The 15,084-nt window shown below is 53.4% G+C and overlaps 2 protein-coding genes across 16 annotated transcripts in view; both read right to left on the bottom strand.

Moving 5' to 3' along the window:
- Window positions 1–1,357, bottom strand: part of LOC146567824 (NLR family CARD domain-containing protein 3-like) — a 39,860-nt gene extending 38,503 nt beyond the window's left edge. For all 5 annotated transcript variants that reach the window (XM_085285687.1, XM_085285688.1, XM_085285686.1 and 2 more), the window contains exon 1: window positions 761–1,357. The gene's annotated coding sequence lies outside the window, so the exon portion shown is untranslated. The remainder of the gene's footprint in view (window positions 1–760) is intronic.
- Window positions 1,358–1,480: 123 nt separating this feature from the next.
- The window catches only part of kmt2ca (lysine (K)-specific methyltransferase 2Ca), a 51,351-nt gene continuing 37,747 nt past the window's right edge, over window positions 1,481–15,084 (bottom strand). For 10 of the 11 annotated variants that reach the window (XM_085285643.1, XM_085285647.1, XM_085285648.1 and 7 more), the window contains 27 exons: window positions 14,563–14,982; window positions 14,139–14,246; window positions 9,966–10,874; window positions 9,575–9,835; window positions 9,293–9,493; window positions 9,054–9,215; window positions 8,830–8,965; window positions 8,564–8,687; window positions 8,301–8,476; window positions 8,109–8,221; window positions 7,891–8,028; window positions 7,755–7,800; window positions 7,567–7,682; window positions 7,393–7,491; window positions 6,926–7,138; window positions 6,718–6,845; window positions 6,322–6,517; window positions 6,028–6,237; window positions 5,569–5,948; window positions 5,137–5,249; window positions 4,814–4,950; window positions 4,595–4,722; window positions 4,195–4,396; window positions 3,996–4,112; window positions 3,732–3,805; window positions 2,517–2,625; window positions 1,481–2,444 (listed from right to left, as the gene is read on the bottom strand). In XM_085285643.1, the coding sequence (XP_085141769.1) occupies window positions 2,352–2,444; window positions 2,517–2,625; window positions 3,732–3,805; window positions 3,996–4,112; window positions 4,195–4,396; window positions 4,595–4,722; window positions 4,814–4,950; window positions 5,137–5,249; window positions 5,569–5,948; window positions 6,028–6,237; window positions 6,322–6,517; window positions 6,718–6,845; window positions 6,926–7,138; window positions 7,393–7,491; window positions 7,567–7,682; window positions 7,755–7,800; window positions 7,891–8,028; window positions 8,109–8,221; window positions 8,301–8,476; window positions 8,564–8,687; window positions 8,830–8,965; window positions 9,054–9,215; window positions 9,293–9,493; window positions 9,575–9,835; window positions 9,966–10,874; window positions 14,139–14,246; window positions 14,563–14,982 (5,109 nt within the window). In that variant the 3' untranslated portion in view covers window positions 1,481–2,351. The remainder of the gene's footprint in view (window positions 2,445–2,516; window positions 2,626–3,731; window positions 3,806–3,995; window positions 4,113–4,194; window positions 4,397–4,594; window positions 4,723–4,813; window positions 4,951–5,136; window positions 5,250–5,568; window positions 5,949–6,027; window positions 6,238–6,321; window positions 6,518–6,717; window positions 6,846–6,925; window positions 7,139–7,392; window positions 7,492–7,566; window positions 7,683–7,754; window positions 7,801–7,890; window positions 8,029–8,108; window positions 8,222–8,300; window positions 8,477–8,563; window positions 8,688–8,829; window positions 8,966–9,053; window positions 9,216–9,292; window positions 9,494–9,574; window positions 9,836–9,965; window positions 10,875–14,138; window positions 14,247–14,562; window positions 14,983–15,084) is intronic. The other variant, XM_085285645.1, reaches the window with a different exon arrangement.

Genomic DNA, 15,084 nt, shown 5'->3' with positions numbered 1-15,084 from the left:
CTGAGAAGTGAAGCTTAGACAGTTGGACTATTTCACAGTGTGAGGCTGGACGTGGGAGACGTTCATCTGCTCTCCAGCAGCCTGAAAGCGGACTGCAGACACAGGCTGTTACATCGTTCACACATCAGTGTGTCAGATAAAGAAGAACCTCAGAGGGGAAGTGACGTGTGTGTCTCTGCTGCTGATCCAGAGTAACTTCTCCTTTATTCAGACTTCCTGTGACTGACGTTTGTCTCTAACATCCTGAAGCGTGCAGTACACACACAGAAGTCACTTTGACAAAGCTCGGCATCTTTAGAGAGCTTTGATGCTGATTCACTCACATCAGCAGGTCACTCCACTGGATGGAAAACACAGCATTAATGAACATGTCCTCCTGTAAAGGACACTTCAGTGTCTCCTCTGCTAAAGGAGGCAATAAAGGAAGCACTGAAGCTCCTTCCTTTAGTTTTTGAGACTTCAAATGGCTCCATCCGTGGCTGCAGAGACTTCAGGTCTATTCAGCTGTTATCTGCTTTTAGAGGGGCGGAGTCTTTATCAGCACATGTTATTAACCTGACCAGTGGGTGGAGCCCACAGGTTTTATGACTTGTTGTATCCTGAGGGGTGTGAGGTTAATGTGTCAGTGAGGCGTAGCCTTCACACATAAATGCTGTACACATACAGAGATTCATGCAACGCCTTTACTTTTGAGTTATATTTACATGTTCAAAATACAACTATCCAAAAGCACCATGGTAACGGATTCTGAACAGCTCACCTGGTCAGGAGCAGGCGATGTGCAGCGTGCTGGTGGGATAAACCCGCCTCCGTCTCAGAGAGAAGAAGATCCTGATTTCCTCATCTTGGTCATCAGCTGCTGGATCTGTGCTCCGCCCCTGTCCATTTACAGGAGTCAGATGACTACATAAGAGGAAGTGTGCGTCTTGGAGACATGAGCGCTCTCAGGTGACGATGTCTGAGCTGTATTTGATCATCAAACCTGTAAAATTGTTTCTCTGACTCCAGCTTCAGCCCACAACCTCAGAGCTCCTGCTCACCCTCACAGACCATGAAATGCCCCCGGATCCACCCAGGCAACAGTAAACCAGCTGTTGACCCACAGGAAGTGAGGAAACAGGAAACATGGCGCTGATGTGACAAGAGAATCTTACAGAACCAGAGGTGCCGATTTCTGCTGAAACTTCATGGCTCTAAAGGCGGCGCCGTCACGTCTTGTTCTTCACTTTTCTGACGCTTTTCATGTTTCCACACTGCTGCACGCACCCACCCACCCCCACTCGGTCTGTACAAACACAACTCCAGCTTTCATCACAGGAGGGCATGAAGCCCGCTTACACAACCAGGCATCACAGGAAACAGAGCCAGTCGTTACGAAACACATTAAGTCCCAACGACAGCTCACACAGCAAATACACTGAAACACTGAGGTGGTCATGTGACTGTTGCTATGCACACAGAACAGAATGAGGCGAGAGCAACATGTAAAATATTTTATTTTTCTGTAAATGATTCTAAATCAGAGTCACCATATTTCCCAAAAACAAACATCTTCATCGTCACGGTTACGTCCAGTAATAATAAAAAAGGCTTCGTGTCGTCTCTGTACACATCAGCAGTCTCCTATGTACACGGCAGCGGGACTCGGCGCCTGAAGGCCGCGGTGACGCCTGCCCGACTCGCTTCACAGTCCGTCCAATCGGGATGCGGTGCCGGGTCAGCAACACAAACTGTACTTGAAACGCTGCAGCTGATCGGCGGTGGTGAGGATGGTGGAGGGCTTCTTAAACTCTGTGTGCAATTCTCTCATCTATGGTACACGTATTTACACACCGCCACGCCGGACCTCGAACGCACCGCAGGTTTAGAAAATAGCTTCATTCAGTAATAAATACAAAAAAACTCTTATTTTACAGGAAATTAACAAATGGAGGTGGGCGGGGCAGGAGTGGGGTGGGCGGGGCCAGGGAATAAAGTCTCTATTTTTCTTGTTTTTGTGTTTTAGTGCAAGTTAAAGACAACACATTCTCTGATCTCAAATTTACATCTGTGCTCATTTTTACACACAATATACACAGAGGACCAGCCTCTTTAAGCCCCGCCCACTCTCCAACACAGCTACGCCCTCAGAAACAAGCTTCTGACCCCACCCATGCGCATATATAACCCCCACCCTGACCTGTTATCCCCATCATCAATATTATTATCATTACTTGTGTTATCAAAGCAATCACTTTCATTATTATCACTGTGTTGATATGAAGTTAAGCTCCGCCCACAGGGGAGGCGATCGACAGAGAGCGAGCTGCCTGTGTGTGTGTGTGTGTGTGTGTGTGTGTGTGTGTGTGTGTTCAGTTCATCCATTTGCGGCAGTTGACGGCTCCGCAGTGACACGGGATCTTATGCTGATCGTCCTCCAGGTCGAACTTGTAGTCGTAGCACAGCTGGAGGGGGAGGGGCAGTAATCAGTAACCACACACGCTCTGAGATGCTGACTGATGGAGGGCGGGCCTTACCTCTTCTCCTCTCTGGATGCGTCTGCAGGAGCTGATGATGATCTTGTTCTCCTTCTCCACAGTCACCACCTCAGTGATACAGTTGGGAGCACATGAGTGGTTGATGTACCTGCCAATCACACACAGAGGCGGGTCTTTCACAGGTCAACAGACCAATCAACACTATTAAAAATTCCTGCACCCTGCTGGGATCCTTCATCAGGTTTTCACTTTGAGCTCTCTGAGTTTATCAGAACTCGGCTGGTTCAGGTATTTATCAATGCAGAGCCACCTGAGCAGCCGCCCCCCCCGAACACACCTGAACTTGGACTTGGGGCAGCCAAATATCCCAGAATGCATTTAGTCTGAAACTCAAACGTGGGGATGTCGGAAGAGAGCGGATAAAAATTTGGGACCGTGACATAAATAAAGTTTTAATGAATGTTGATAAGTAAATTTCAAATATCTGCTCGACTTATCAGGACATCACATCTGTAAGAAGTGCTCTGCTCTTTCAGAGACGTCCATTACCCCACCAGCTGTCAGCTGACCGAGAGGTCAAGGGTCACTAGAGCCAGTGAGAACGCCTCACTTCCGGCACAATAACACACGAGGTATACACGTCACCAAGATAACATGTTAACGTTTGGTTTATTCCCGAGCGGCTCATCGCATGTGACTTTCTTACATCACGTGTGATTTCCACTGCAAACATGAATCAGTTAAATTCAGAGGGGCAGTAAAAACACTGGAGCTGAGCTGTGATGTCATCACGTCACGCCTCAGCGGTTTGTGTCCTGGAGCGAGGACACTTTCAGGTGTGTTTTCCCAACACCATGAGCACTCAGAGCGAGGGCGGAGCTGCGACCCTTCCACAGCCCCGCCCTCACCTGTGAGCACCAGATGAAAGGAAAGTTTCCTCTGAGGAGTGTCTGAGCGCTCCACGACAGGTGAGGAGCTCAAATTGAGCTGCTGCTCACCCACAGCTTTAAACACCAGAACACCTGATGCGTCCCAGGAGAGGTGTTTCAAGTCCAACTGGGCAGAGACCCCAGGTGGACACACACACACCTCTTTACGATAGCCTCCTACTACATCTGAACATCAGGACTGTTTGATCACCTCCTTGCTGAAACAGCAGGGGGCGCTCACCTGAGCGTCTGTACAGGAAGGGCTCATTGGGTCAGGTGTGTGCAGGTCTGAGATCAGCACTGAACCGGTCTGAGCTGGACTCACCTGGCGGGTCCCCCGGTGATGGTGGCGTCGATCACATAGTCGTTGTCGATCCGGAACATGTACACGCCGCGATTCTGCACACAGACACACAACACGAGTGAAAGACATGACCCTCTGGAGGTGAGACGTGCAGGCCCCACCCCCTTCACACAGATGTCACTGACTGTTTATGTTTGTGTGACATGTGAACGAACCAATCAGACGACAGCTTTCAGTCGACGTGACTCCGATCTGAACATCAGAAGTCGCAGACCTGTGTGTTACCTGTGATTCGTACAGCCTCTCCTTGCGATTGGCTACTTCACTCCTGATGATGGTCCCGATGTATTCGATGACCATGGTGCACTTCTCGATGTCTCTGGCAGCGTACAGTCCGAGACCCTGCGAGCACACACACAAACACAGTCAGCTTCCTGTCCTGCGTTGGCGGTCAAGTGTTCGGGCTGTGCTGCAGGTGACCCACCTGGATGCGAGAGCGTGCCAGGTACACATTGCTCTTCCACTCAGCCTTCATGCGGCGGTACTGCGAGGACTTGGAGTGGCGTCCCTGGTGAGCGCCGGCCACGGACTCGCCCGGAGACAGAGAGATGACGCCGGGGACGAGGCCCACGATGGAGCCCACCGAGCCCTGACACCTGGGGGCGATGCTGGCCAGCAGGTAGGGTCTGAGGGGGGAGAGGAGGGCGTCAGGCAGCTGTGGGTGCGCTTTACAGAAACCTGTGACGGAGGCCTGAGCAGATCTCTGTCCCAGCCACACTGACGATGTCACAACACAATGCAGAGCAGCTACACTTTGCCCCACCCGCCCGCCACTTCCATCAGCAGCTTGACACAAAGTGACATCATTGCTTCAGAGCACGTACCTTTTGGCCTGACAGGCTTTGGGTTCGGAACGGGCGGAGCCTGACGGGTTGAAGGCCAGAGGCCACTCCATGAGGGGGTTCCTGCCGTAACGAAAGGTGTAACGCTCACAGGCCTCCACGCCAGGTAACTGAAACACACAGAGAACAGGTGAGTCTGGGTCCCTGTTTGAAGGTGTGTGTGTGTGTGTGTGTGTGTGTGTGTGTGTGTGCTGGACGTACAGACTCTATGATTCGGGTCACCGCAGACGTGGTCAGACCAAACAGATCTTCTCCTTTCAGGTAAACTGGGAACAGCTTCAGAGTCCCGCTGGAGGTCCTCATCTGGGAGACGGGATCCAGGATCTGATCCCACACAGCTGCACGCACGCACGCGCACACACACACACACACACACACACACACACACACACACACACACACACACACACACACACACACACACACACACACACACACACACACACACTTTGGTTCATCGCCGTGCTCCTGAGGAGCAGCAGTGCTTCTGATGACAGTTGTGCAGACACACAGGTGATGGTTACCTTTGGGCGTGGGTCCGGTCAGAATGAGGTCATCGTGTCCTTTCTCCACCACCTTAACCTTGAACAGCGGCTGCCCCTCCTCCTCCTCGATGTAGCACATGTACTTACAGCGTCTGCGGAGCACGAGCAGAGAGCCATCAGACCGACCAATCACTGCTGACGTCTACCTGTGATCAGACCAATCACTGCAGAGGGAGGTAAACACCCTCTCACACTGTGGTTGGTAATCCGACACCTCCATCACTACTCTGTGTCAGACCGCCTTCTTCCTGTTGCAACCTTTCACAGTAAGAGCTCCTAACATAAACATCTTCCTGCAGATCTAAACTTTGTCTTCCATCAGAGAAAAGTGGGCAGTGTGATGTAGCACAGCGGTGGGCGTGGCAACCGCACATTGATTCTGATTGATAATCTGCACGCTGCTGCTCTTACCTGTTGCTGTGGCGCATGCTCCAGTAGATACGGTTAGCATGGTAACCGACGGGGAAGATGGCCGTCTCGTTGTGGAAGGTTCTCATCTGCTGTGGGAGGAGCCTGCCGATGGCACGGAACAGCAGGCTGCCGACCCTGAAGGTGTGCTGCCGCTCACCACGCTGCACCACGGCTGCGATCTGGCGCGCCTCGTCCCGCTGCACGAACACTCGGCGGAACACCGCGAAGCATCGCAGCTCTGAGTCGTACGGGTCAGAGGCCGTCACAGCCGCCGGGTCAGGGGCAGAGCTGGGAGTGGAGGAGGGTGAGCTGCCGCAGGACCTGTCCCCGGTGAGAGGAACCATCCTGGGTTTATGGAGGTGGCAGAGCATGGTCTTATCCTGGAGAAGAGAGGAGGTGCAGGGTGAGGAGGAGTGCCCGGTGGGCGTGAGCTCAGGTGTAACTCGGCCTTGCGCTTACCTTGAAGAAGGTGCACTGGGCCTGCGAGGCGCAGGTGAAGTGGTAGGTGTTGGTGCAGCGGAGGCGGTTGCAGCCGCTCGTGGCGCCGGTCTGCTGGCAGTGAGCGCAGCGCAGCGTCAGTCCTCGCCTCAAAGCCAGCTCCACGTTGATGAGCGCACCCGCCTGAGTCTCGTACACCTCGCTGGACCACAGGGCGCAGTTAAGGTGCACCTGGGACACAAACACATGGACGACAGGTGAATGGGCCGCACCGCGCCGCCACCGGAGACTCAGAGCAGAGAGCGGCGCACTCACCCACAGATCCAAGTCCAGGTTCAGGAGCCTGGCCGGTCCGTCTGTCTGGCCATCGCCCTGCTGGTGACAGAAGCAGCACCTGCGCTGGTCTCTGGGTAATGGTTCTGGACGAAGACACGCCCCCAGGTTCTTCAACAGCTCATCCACTTCATCCTGTGTTGGCAAGGCAACCGCCTCATTAGAGATGCAAGTACCCCTGCGTGAAAAAGAGAAAGATTACTGATGACAGAACATCCAGGTCTGATAACGCGCAGCTGAGGGCGTCGTGGTGCCACGTGCACTTGCACAGGCTGTTATCCTCAAACACAGTGGTCATTGCTGGAGCAGAGGCTCCGCCCCTTCCCCCACAGGTGCCAAAAACTAGTAGGTGAGGTTCAAATGAGGTCCCTAACATACCTGCTCAGTGTGATGTTAACACTCCAGCGTCGCCAGCGGGAACTCTTCATCCTCTTTCCATGGCACGATGACAGCGAGTCCTCCTCACCTGGGACTGCCCGGGGGCGGGGCTTCAACTTTACCTTCACCTGTAAGCCGGTCAAATAGTCAGTCTTCAAATCAATGACCTGACTCAGTACAATGTTAGTTCACAGGTAACCACGCCCACCTTGAGGCTGTCCATGCGAGGCCTGGTCTCCATGGTGATGGCAGAGGCAGATGGGAAGAAGAGAGGTGGGGTGGAGGAGGATGTCGGGGGAGGCGAGGAGGGAGCACGGGGGAGGGCGTGGACGGCAATGGAGGACATGTTGCTGGTGTACTGGTGCTGCACCCTGGTGGGAGGGGGGCACTCGGAGCCGGAGAGCAGGACAGGGACTGCAGACTGACAGCGGGACAGGTGTTAAAGCGGTGCATTGTGGGAAATCTACCTGAACTCCTGACCCCAGACTAAACTGCACCAGGGGAACAACCAACCAAGGAGAAGAAAACAACAAAACACACACCCACCCCCCACAGCAGCCAATCGTAACAGCTACCACTATGATTGTAACTAAACCATTGTCTGTGCCTAATCTCAGCGCCAAACACATCAGCCAAATGAAGGCTGGGACACCTGCGGTGTGGGCGGGGCCTCACCTTGGTGCCTGCAGACCTGCTCTGGAGGTCGTTGGTGTAGAGGGTGGAGCAGTTGGGACTGCAGAAGAGCAAGCTGGAGCCGGGTCCGGACTGACCCTCCTGTAACACACACACAGAGGGTGACTTCCTGTCCACTGTGAGGTCACTCTGACCGTCTCCTCTGAGGCGTCTAACCTGTTTGAGCTCCCTGACAATGCGGACTCCGTTTCCCAGCAACACCTTGCAGTAGCTGCAGCACTGAGGCCTGGTGGTGGCAGCGCCGCCCTGCTGGCTGAAGTCCATTCTGACACCTGTAGACACGGATAGATATGAACAGACGCACAGGTGTGTGCGTGCGTGAGTGTGCGAGTGTGTGTGCAGACCTGTGTTTCCTGTAGCGGCCGCTCTCTGTTTTGTGGCGGATGAACCCTGTGAACACATCAAACAGCTGTCAGTCACCTGGAGAGACGCTCAGCGCCGACAGCGATGAAACAATGCTGCGGGGTGCAGCGATCTCACCTGCATCAGCGGCACCTGCACGCTCGCCAGCAGGGCCAGAGAGCTCTGCTCGGGACCGGACGCTCGGCTCAGCTGGTAGTTCACAGGGACGGGGACCCGCAGCAGCTCCGCCACCGCCGCCATCACTCCTGGAACGTTCTGGAAACAGAGGGTCACAGCAATGACGACCAAGGGGAGGGGCTACTGATACATCAACATTAATAGCAAGAGATGTTTACCTGGGCTGCAGTGGGGTTCAGGGTTATTGCTATGGTAACCAGGTCTGTGTTCGAGCAGGAAGGAAGTCCCTGATGGTTGGTCTCAGTCTTCACTTCCTGTTTGACTGCAGAGCCTGCACACAGGTGAGCAACAGGTGAGCATCAGTCAGAACAGACAGGCGGCATTTTCCAGTCACGCTGTGGCTGACTCACCTTTCCCCCAAGCACAGGGGATCATGGGTAGTGTAGGCGACGGGCAGGGTGAGGGAGGCTCCAGCTTGATGAAGGACAGGTCGGGGTACCGGCTGATCTCTATGTCCGCCACGCTCTCCGGAGACGACGATGGAACGTAGCTGTCGGGGTCATCTTGCTCTGACGAGTCCTGGACCCTGAGGATGAGAAATCACAAAGAAAAGTCAGCACGACTCAAGACGACGACGAGGCATTTGGCTTCACATCTGAGGGGCGGGGCTAACCTGAGCTCCTCCTGGTTGTTGTGGGGTGGGGTTGGGAGGGAGGCAGGCACATCCACTGTCCTGGAGGGATGGTTTAAATTGAGAAGCTCCTCCCCTTTCAGCTTCAGAGCAGACACACCTTTCACTGAGGTAGAAACAGGAAGAAGAGATCAGCTGTTGCTCTCGTGCAGCTGTCAGGTGTCCACATACTTACGGCCACACTGTCACAGCTGCACAGGCTAACCTGTGCCTGTCAGACAAAGAAGAGGGTCAAATAAGCCTCTCACCATCCTGCTCGCCGACCTCCTTCCTGGTCAGCTCCTCTGTCGTGGCGAAACCGTTCACCAGTTTCTGCCTGGCAACAGGAGGCGGCGTCGGTGGCAGGGAGGCCGGAGGAGTGGGGGGGTTACTGAGGTTGTTCTGCTGGAGGAGCAGACAGGAAGTGATGTAAAATTAAACAGCAGTACCACACCATTACTAAAGTATTACCTCAGTACCCATGCAGCGGTACCTTGTATATGAGCTGGGAGTAGTAGTCGGTGACTCCATCCAGGCAGGCGTTGCCGAAGGAGCCGCTCAGCCTGGAGTCTCGGCCCAGAGAGGAACTGCCGTATGGGGGGAACAGACTGAGATCCACCCCCAGGACCGGCTCCATGAGGGGCAGCACTGCCAGCTGTTGATGGAGGGGAGAGGTTTAAACTTTCAGACATCTGCTTCCTGCTCAGTAAACAGGAGGAGGCGGGGCTCTACCTGTCTGAGGTGTGTCACCACTGGGTCAGAGGAGGAAGAGGTGGAGCAGGATTGGAGTAGCTTCTCCTCCTCCTCCTTCTTCTTCCTTTTGTACTTGGGAGGAGCTCGGTCTTTGTCGGGCCGGGCGGGTCTCTTGCAGCGTTGCGTCTTCTTCCTGCCGAAGGCGTCCAGCAGCTCTGAGGCAGGACCGTCCCTCACCACCTGGAGGTGGAGCACATGATCAGCTTTTTTAACTAAAAGGTCACATGACATTCCATTTGTCTGCCCTGGCCACCTCCTCACCATGTTGCCATGGGAACCAGGTGCATCTTCCTCTTCAGATCGACAGCCGTCGCTGGACAGCTGTCGCCGGGCGATAGGCGGAGCTTGGGTGATGGGCGATGGCGTGTTGGCAGGGGAGGTCTTGTCCCTTAGCAGGTGTCTGAGCAGCTCCTTACCTGCATCGCCTGCCTGATGAGGAGACGTGGGGGAGAACGGCTCTGCCCGGCCCTCCTCCATCTTCACCACCCTGGCTCCACAGGCTGCGGCCTCCTCGCGCTCCTCCTGCAGAGAGACCCAGGAAAGTGACACACAATACCATAGTTCATCCACTATCACAGCATCACTACAGTATCACAGCATCACTACAGTACCACTGCAGCACAAGTGGGATGAAGTGTGAAAACAAGCGCACCTTGACCTTCAGCAGAGCAGCAGACAGGGGCCCTCTCTGGCACTCTGAGCCCAGCCCGGAGGCTCTCTGCTGGGCTGCAGAGATGATGGACAGCTGCCTCTCCAGCTCTGATGATGGGGCCAGACCAGAGAGGGAGGAGCTCTGAGGGAAAGACAGCTCTGATTGGTCCATGCTGCCAAAGGTGGGTGTGGAGCACGCAGTGTCAGAGACAGCAGGGGTGGGAGGGGCAGTGAGGTCATCCGATTGCGAGGACAGTGGCGTCCTGGCCCCCCCTCCTCCTGTGGCTTCCTCCCCGTCCTTCTTCCTACTCCTCTTCTTATTCGGTTTATTGTCCGGGATGATGTCAGAATACAGCTGGATGAGGGAGGCGGGGCCACCAGAGGAGGAGCAGGGGAAGGAAGTGGCCAGAGGAGTGGAGGGAGAGGAAGAGGAGGAGTCGTGTCCGAATAGATGTCCCTGCCCTGCCGGATGGGAGGAGGGCATTCCTGCTGCTCCTATCCCAGCTGGGTGTGCCTGCCCTGGGGCTGAGGGTCCTGTGAGGCCAGGCAGCCTCGGCCTGGTCTGGAGGCTGGAAGGAGCCACGTTCATGGGGGGTTCACCTGTTGGAACAGGGGGCGCTCCAGGGAGTAGAGGCCTCGCCGTGAAGCCTTGGCGGAGGCCCGCCTGCAGGGGAAAGGTCACTGCCATCTGGCTGTGGTGCTGAGGTCGAGGTCTGGAGGTCTGGAGGAAGTCCTGGGGCAGCTCGGAGCTGAAAAAGGGCATCTGAGACAAACCGTCCCCTCCAGGGGCAGGACCCGCTGTCGGTCCCACCTGAGGACCCGACGGAGTTGCGGCAGGAGGCACGGAGGCCCCCAAGAGGCTCTGCTGCTCCAGCTCCAGTCTCTGCTGCAGGACGCGGTGACGCTCCACCTGGAAGCACATCAACAGGATTCATGAGCAGGAGGAGGCTGCAGACACCTCTGACCTTTAACCCCTGACAACCATGCTTTATTCATACACACAACAATTACATACTCATGTGGTCTAATCTGTTCTCGTGGATGTAACCAGGCCTCCAGACTCCTTCTTACCGTAACCCACATTTCTAACATTGACACCTCTGCTGGAGCTCCTTGCTCCCTCCTTGTCTACCATTCAACCATCTTCAAGTTTGACTCTCCTCCAAGGATCGGATGTACCAATAAGGATTCAATCTGTCTGTCAGCTCCACCCTCTTCCCACTGTCCTCGTTAAAAGCCGTCAGACCTCATTGGCCCCCATTATCATCACTATTACTCGTTCCTTCATCATTGAAACCTGCCTCCTTTACTCCCATTCTTAAAAAGCCTGGTACAAATAAATTCATTTAGATATCCGATCTCCTCTTTGTTTCTTAAACTCTTGAGAAAACTGTCTCCTCTCGGCTTCACACACGTCTCAGTAACAACAATAATCTCTATGAACAACTCCAGTCTGCTTTCCATCCACTTCACAGGGAACGACTATTCAAAACGACCAACGTCCTGATGGCAGCTGACTCCAGTTTCCTCGCCATCCTCCTCCTTCTTGAGCTGAGCCGTTGATTTCCCACACCATCCTCTGGAAAGACTGCCCTCCCTGCCTGGTTCACCTCACATCTCTCATATTCAATTTAAAGCTCACTCTTCAAGTTCATTTCCTGTTTCTGCCGGTGTTCCCCAGGGTTCAGTGTTGGGGCCTCTGTTATTCGTCACTGAAGTGCTTCCACATAAATATTAGCTTTCACTGCTACACAGCTGACACTCAGCTGTATGTTCCTTCCAAACCCAGTCTCACCCTTCCACCCATACCCTCTCTCCCTGCCTCAGTGAGGTTAAATCATGGCTCTCCTCCAGTGTCTCACACTCAGCAGTAATACAGGGAGTGCAGAATTATTAGGCAAATGAGTATTTTGTCCACATCATCCTCTTCATGCATGTTGTCTTACTCCAAGCTGTATAGGCTGGAAAGCCTACTACCAATTAAGCATATTAGGTGATGTGCATCTCTGTAATGAGAAGGGGTGTGGTCTAATGACATCAACACCCTATATCAGGTGTGCATAATTATTAGGCAACGTCCTTTCCTTTGGCAAAATGGGTCAAAAGAAGGACTTGACAGGCTCAGAAAAGTCAAAAATAGTGAGATATCTTGCAGAGGGATGCAGCAGTCTCAAAATTGCAAAGCTTCTGAAGCGTGATCATCGAACAATCAAGCGTTTCATTCAAAATAGTCAACAGGGTCGCAAGAAGCGTGTGGAAAAACCAAGGCGCAAAATAACTGCCCATGAACTGAGAAAAGTCAAGCGTGCAGCTGCCAAGATGCCACTTGCCACCAGTTTGGCCATATTTCAGAGCTGCAACATCACTGGAGTGCCCAAAAGCACAAGGTGTGCAATACTCAGAGACATGGCCAAGGTAAGAAAGGCTGAAAGATGACCACCACTGAACAAGACACACAAGCTGAGACGTCAAGACTGGGCCAAGAAATATCTCAAGACTGGTTTTTCTAAGGTTTTATGGACTGATGAAATGAGAGGGAGTCTTGATGGGCCAGATGGATGGGCCCGTGGCTGGATTGGTAAAGGGCAGAGAGCTCCAGTCCCACTCAGACGCCAGCAAGGTGGAGGTGGAGTACTGGTTTGGGCTGGTATCATCAAAGATGAGCTTGTGGGGCCTTTTCGGGTTGAGGATGGAGTCAAGCTCAACTCCCAGTCCTACTGCCAGTTTCTGGAAGACACCTTCTTCAAGCAGTGGTACAGGAAGAAGTCTGCATCCTTCAAGAAAAACATGATTTCCATGCAGGACAATGCTCCATCACACGCGTCCAAGTACTCCACAGCGTGGCTGCAAGAAAGGGTATAAAAGAAGAAAAACTAATGACATGGCCTCCTTGTTCACCTGATCTGAACCCCATTGAGAACCTGTGGTCCATCATCAAATGTGAGATGTACAAGGAGGGAAAACAGTACACCTCTCTGAACAGTGTCTGGGAGGCTGTGGTTGCTGCTGCACGCAATGTTGATGGTGAACAGATCAAAACACTGACAGAATCCATGGATGGCAGGCTTTTGAGTGTCCTTGCAAAGAAAGGTGGCTATATTGGTCGCTGATTTGTTTTTGTTTTTGAATGTCAGAAATGTATATTTGTGAATGTGGAGATGTTATATTGGTGTCACTGGTAAAAATAAATCATTGAAATGGGTATATATTTGTTTTTTGTTGAGTTGCCTAATAATTATGCACAGTAATAGTCACCTGCACACACAGATATCCCCCTAAAATAGCTCAAACTAAAAACAAACTAAAAACTACTTCCAAAAACATTCAGCTTTGATATTAATGAGTTTTTTGGGTTCATTGAGAACATGGTTGTTGTTCAATAATAAAATTATCCCTCAAAAATACAACTTGCCTAATAATTCTGCACTTCCTGTAAAACTGAAGCTTGTCAGCACAGGTTACAGGTTTTCCATTAATACTGACAACACCTCCACCCCCCCTCAGGGTAACAGTCTGGGTGTCCTCCTCGACAGCACTTCCTCCTTTCCTCGCCCCACATGCTGCTCCTATCCTCGTCACTTCTCAGATACTGTAATTCTGATTTCTCGCGATCATAACTCGCACAGCCTCCAGAGAGCGCATCACCCTCTTCTTCATCAGCTGCACTGACTGTAGATGCTCGAGTCTCCTTCACTTGACGTGTATCCACAACCTGGTCCCTCCCTACTTGTGTGATTTACTCCACATTTACTACCTCTCATTCACCGATGTCTTCACCTCATTGTTCCCGTCTCACCACTAAGAGGAACAGAGCTTTCAGCTGCTCTGCTCCCCGACTTTGGGATTCACCTCCTCCTGAACTCAGTGATACTGGCTCTCTTCCCTTATTAGAGTCTAAACCCATCTGCTTAAACTGGTTTACTCTCTTTAACACCGACTCCAGTCTAATGCTCTGAGTGTGTTTGAGGAAACACACTGCGCTCCGTCTCACTCCTCTTTACATTTAACTCTTCCTGGTTCCTAACCAGGGCGTGCTCCAGCTGTGAGAGCATGAACGTCTTCATGTTGTGGGTAAACAGAAACTTGAGGAGTCAGAGGGGACGCGCTCTATGAGGAGGAGCTCTGCTGACTGAGGCCCAGCTTGCTCTGCTCCTCCTCCTCCGTGATGTTTTACCTCCTGCATGAGCTGAACTCGCTGCCTCTCCTGCTGCTCCCTCAGCCTCTCCCTCCTCTCCCTCTCCTGGAAACCCTCGCTGAACGGGTTGTTGTCGTCAAACTTGACCTGTGGAGGAGGCGGAGTCAGAGGGGTTAGCCAGCGCCCAGGAGCAGCCTAAGCTCACATGAAGCAGTGTTACTGCAGGGTCCCCCCCTCATTGGCTTTTCTAATACAGATGTTCAGAGATACATAAAAGTTGGACTGACAAATCCAGATGTGGACCGGCATTAGACTGAACTTCCTGTGGGGTCTCCTGTGCTGATGGAGGTATGAGGGCTCAAACATATGGAGATAATCCCCCCCTCCCCATCTGATTTATGATGCGAGCCTGGTTCTGGATCAGGTCTAGATCACAGTGGGGTGCAGCAGCCATGTTTGTTACCTGAGGGGCAGGGCCAGCTCCATCCACTGTGGCTCCATTGGGACCTCCGGTGGGGCCTCGGGAGGCGGCAGTAAAGCCTGCCGTCTGAGCTGCGAGGCCCGGCACTATAGCAGAGGGCGCCTGGGTGTGTGGGGGTACTTGCGGGCTGTTGGGTAGGGCGGCGGGGAGTTGAGGGGGTTGATGAGGCGGCATCCTCTGCCCCATCACCCCTGGAGCCCCACCCCCTGGAGTCCAACCGGGAGGCACATTTGGGAGACGGGCCGGTGCGGGGCCGCCCGGGTGGGGTTGCAGGGGCACGCTGGGCTGTGAGAGCAGCTTCTGAGGGAGTGGGGGTGCCGGTTGCTGCTGCAGACCCCTCTGAGGATGTTTGGTCCGGTAGTCCTCGATGAGCTCGGCGTGGTCCTTCTGCTGCTTCCGGATCTGGACACAGAGAAGAAGCACTCACTGTGGATACACCGGCCCCTGAAAACGGTCCCTTACAGGTTTCACTGGCTGCCCCCGGCCGGCCTCTACCTTCAGTTC

The sequence above is a fragment of the Mchenga conophoros genome, linkage group LG9 (genome assembly GCF_057382185.1).
Source record: "Mchenga conophoros isolate Kocher_MC1m ecotype Shallow Benthic linkage group LG9, M_conophoros_male_GT1.1, whole genome shotgun sequence".
Classification (NCBI taxonomy): Eukaryota; Metazoa; Chordata; class Actinopteri; order Cichliformes; family Cichlidae; genus Mchenga; species Mchenga conophoros.
This window is presented reverse-complemented; position numbering and strand designations above follow the sequence as displayed.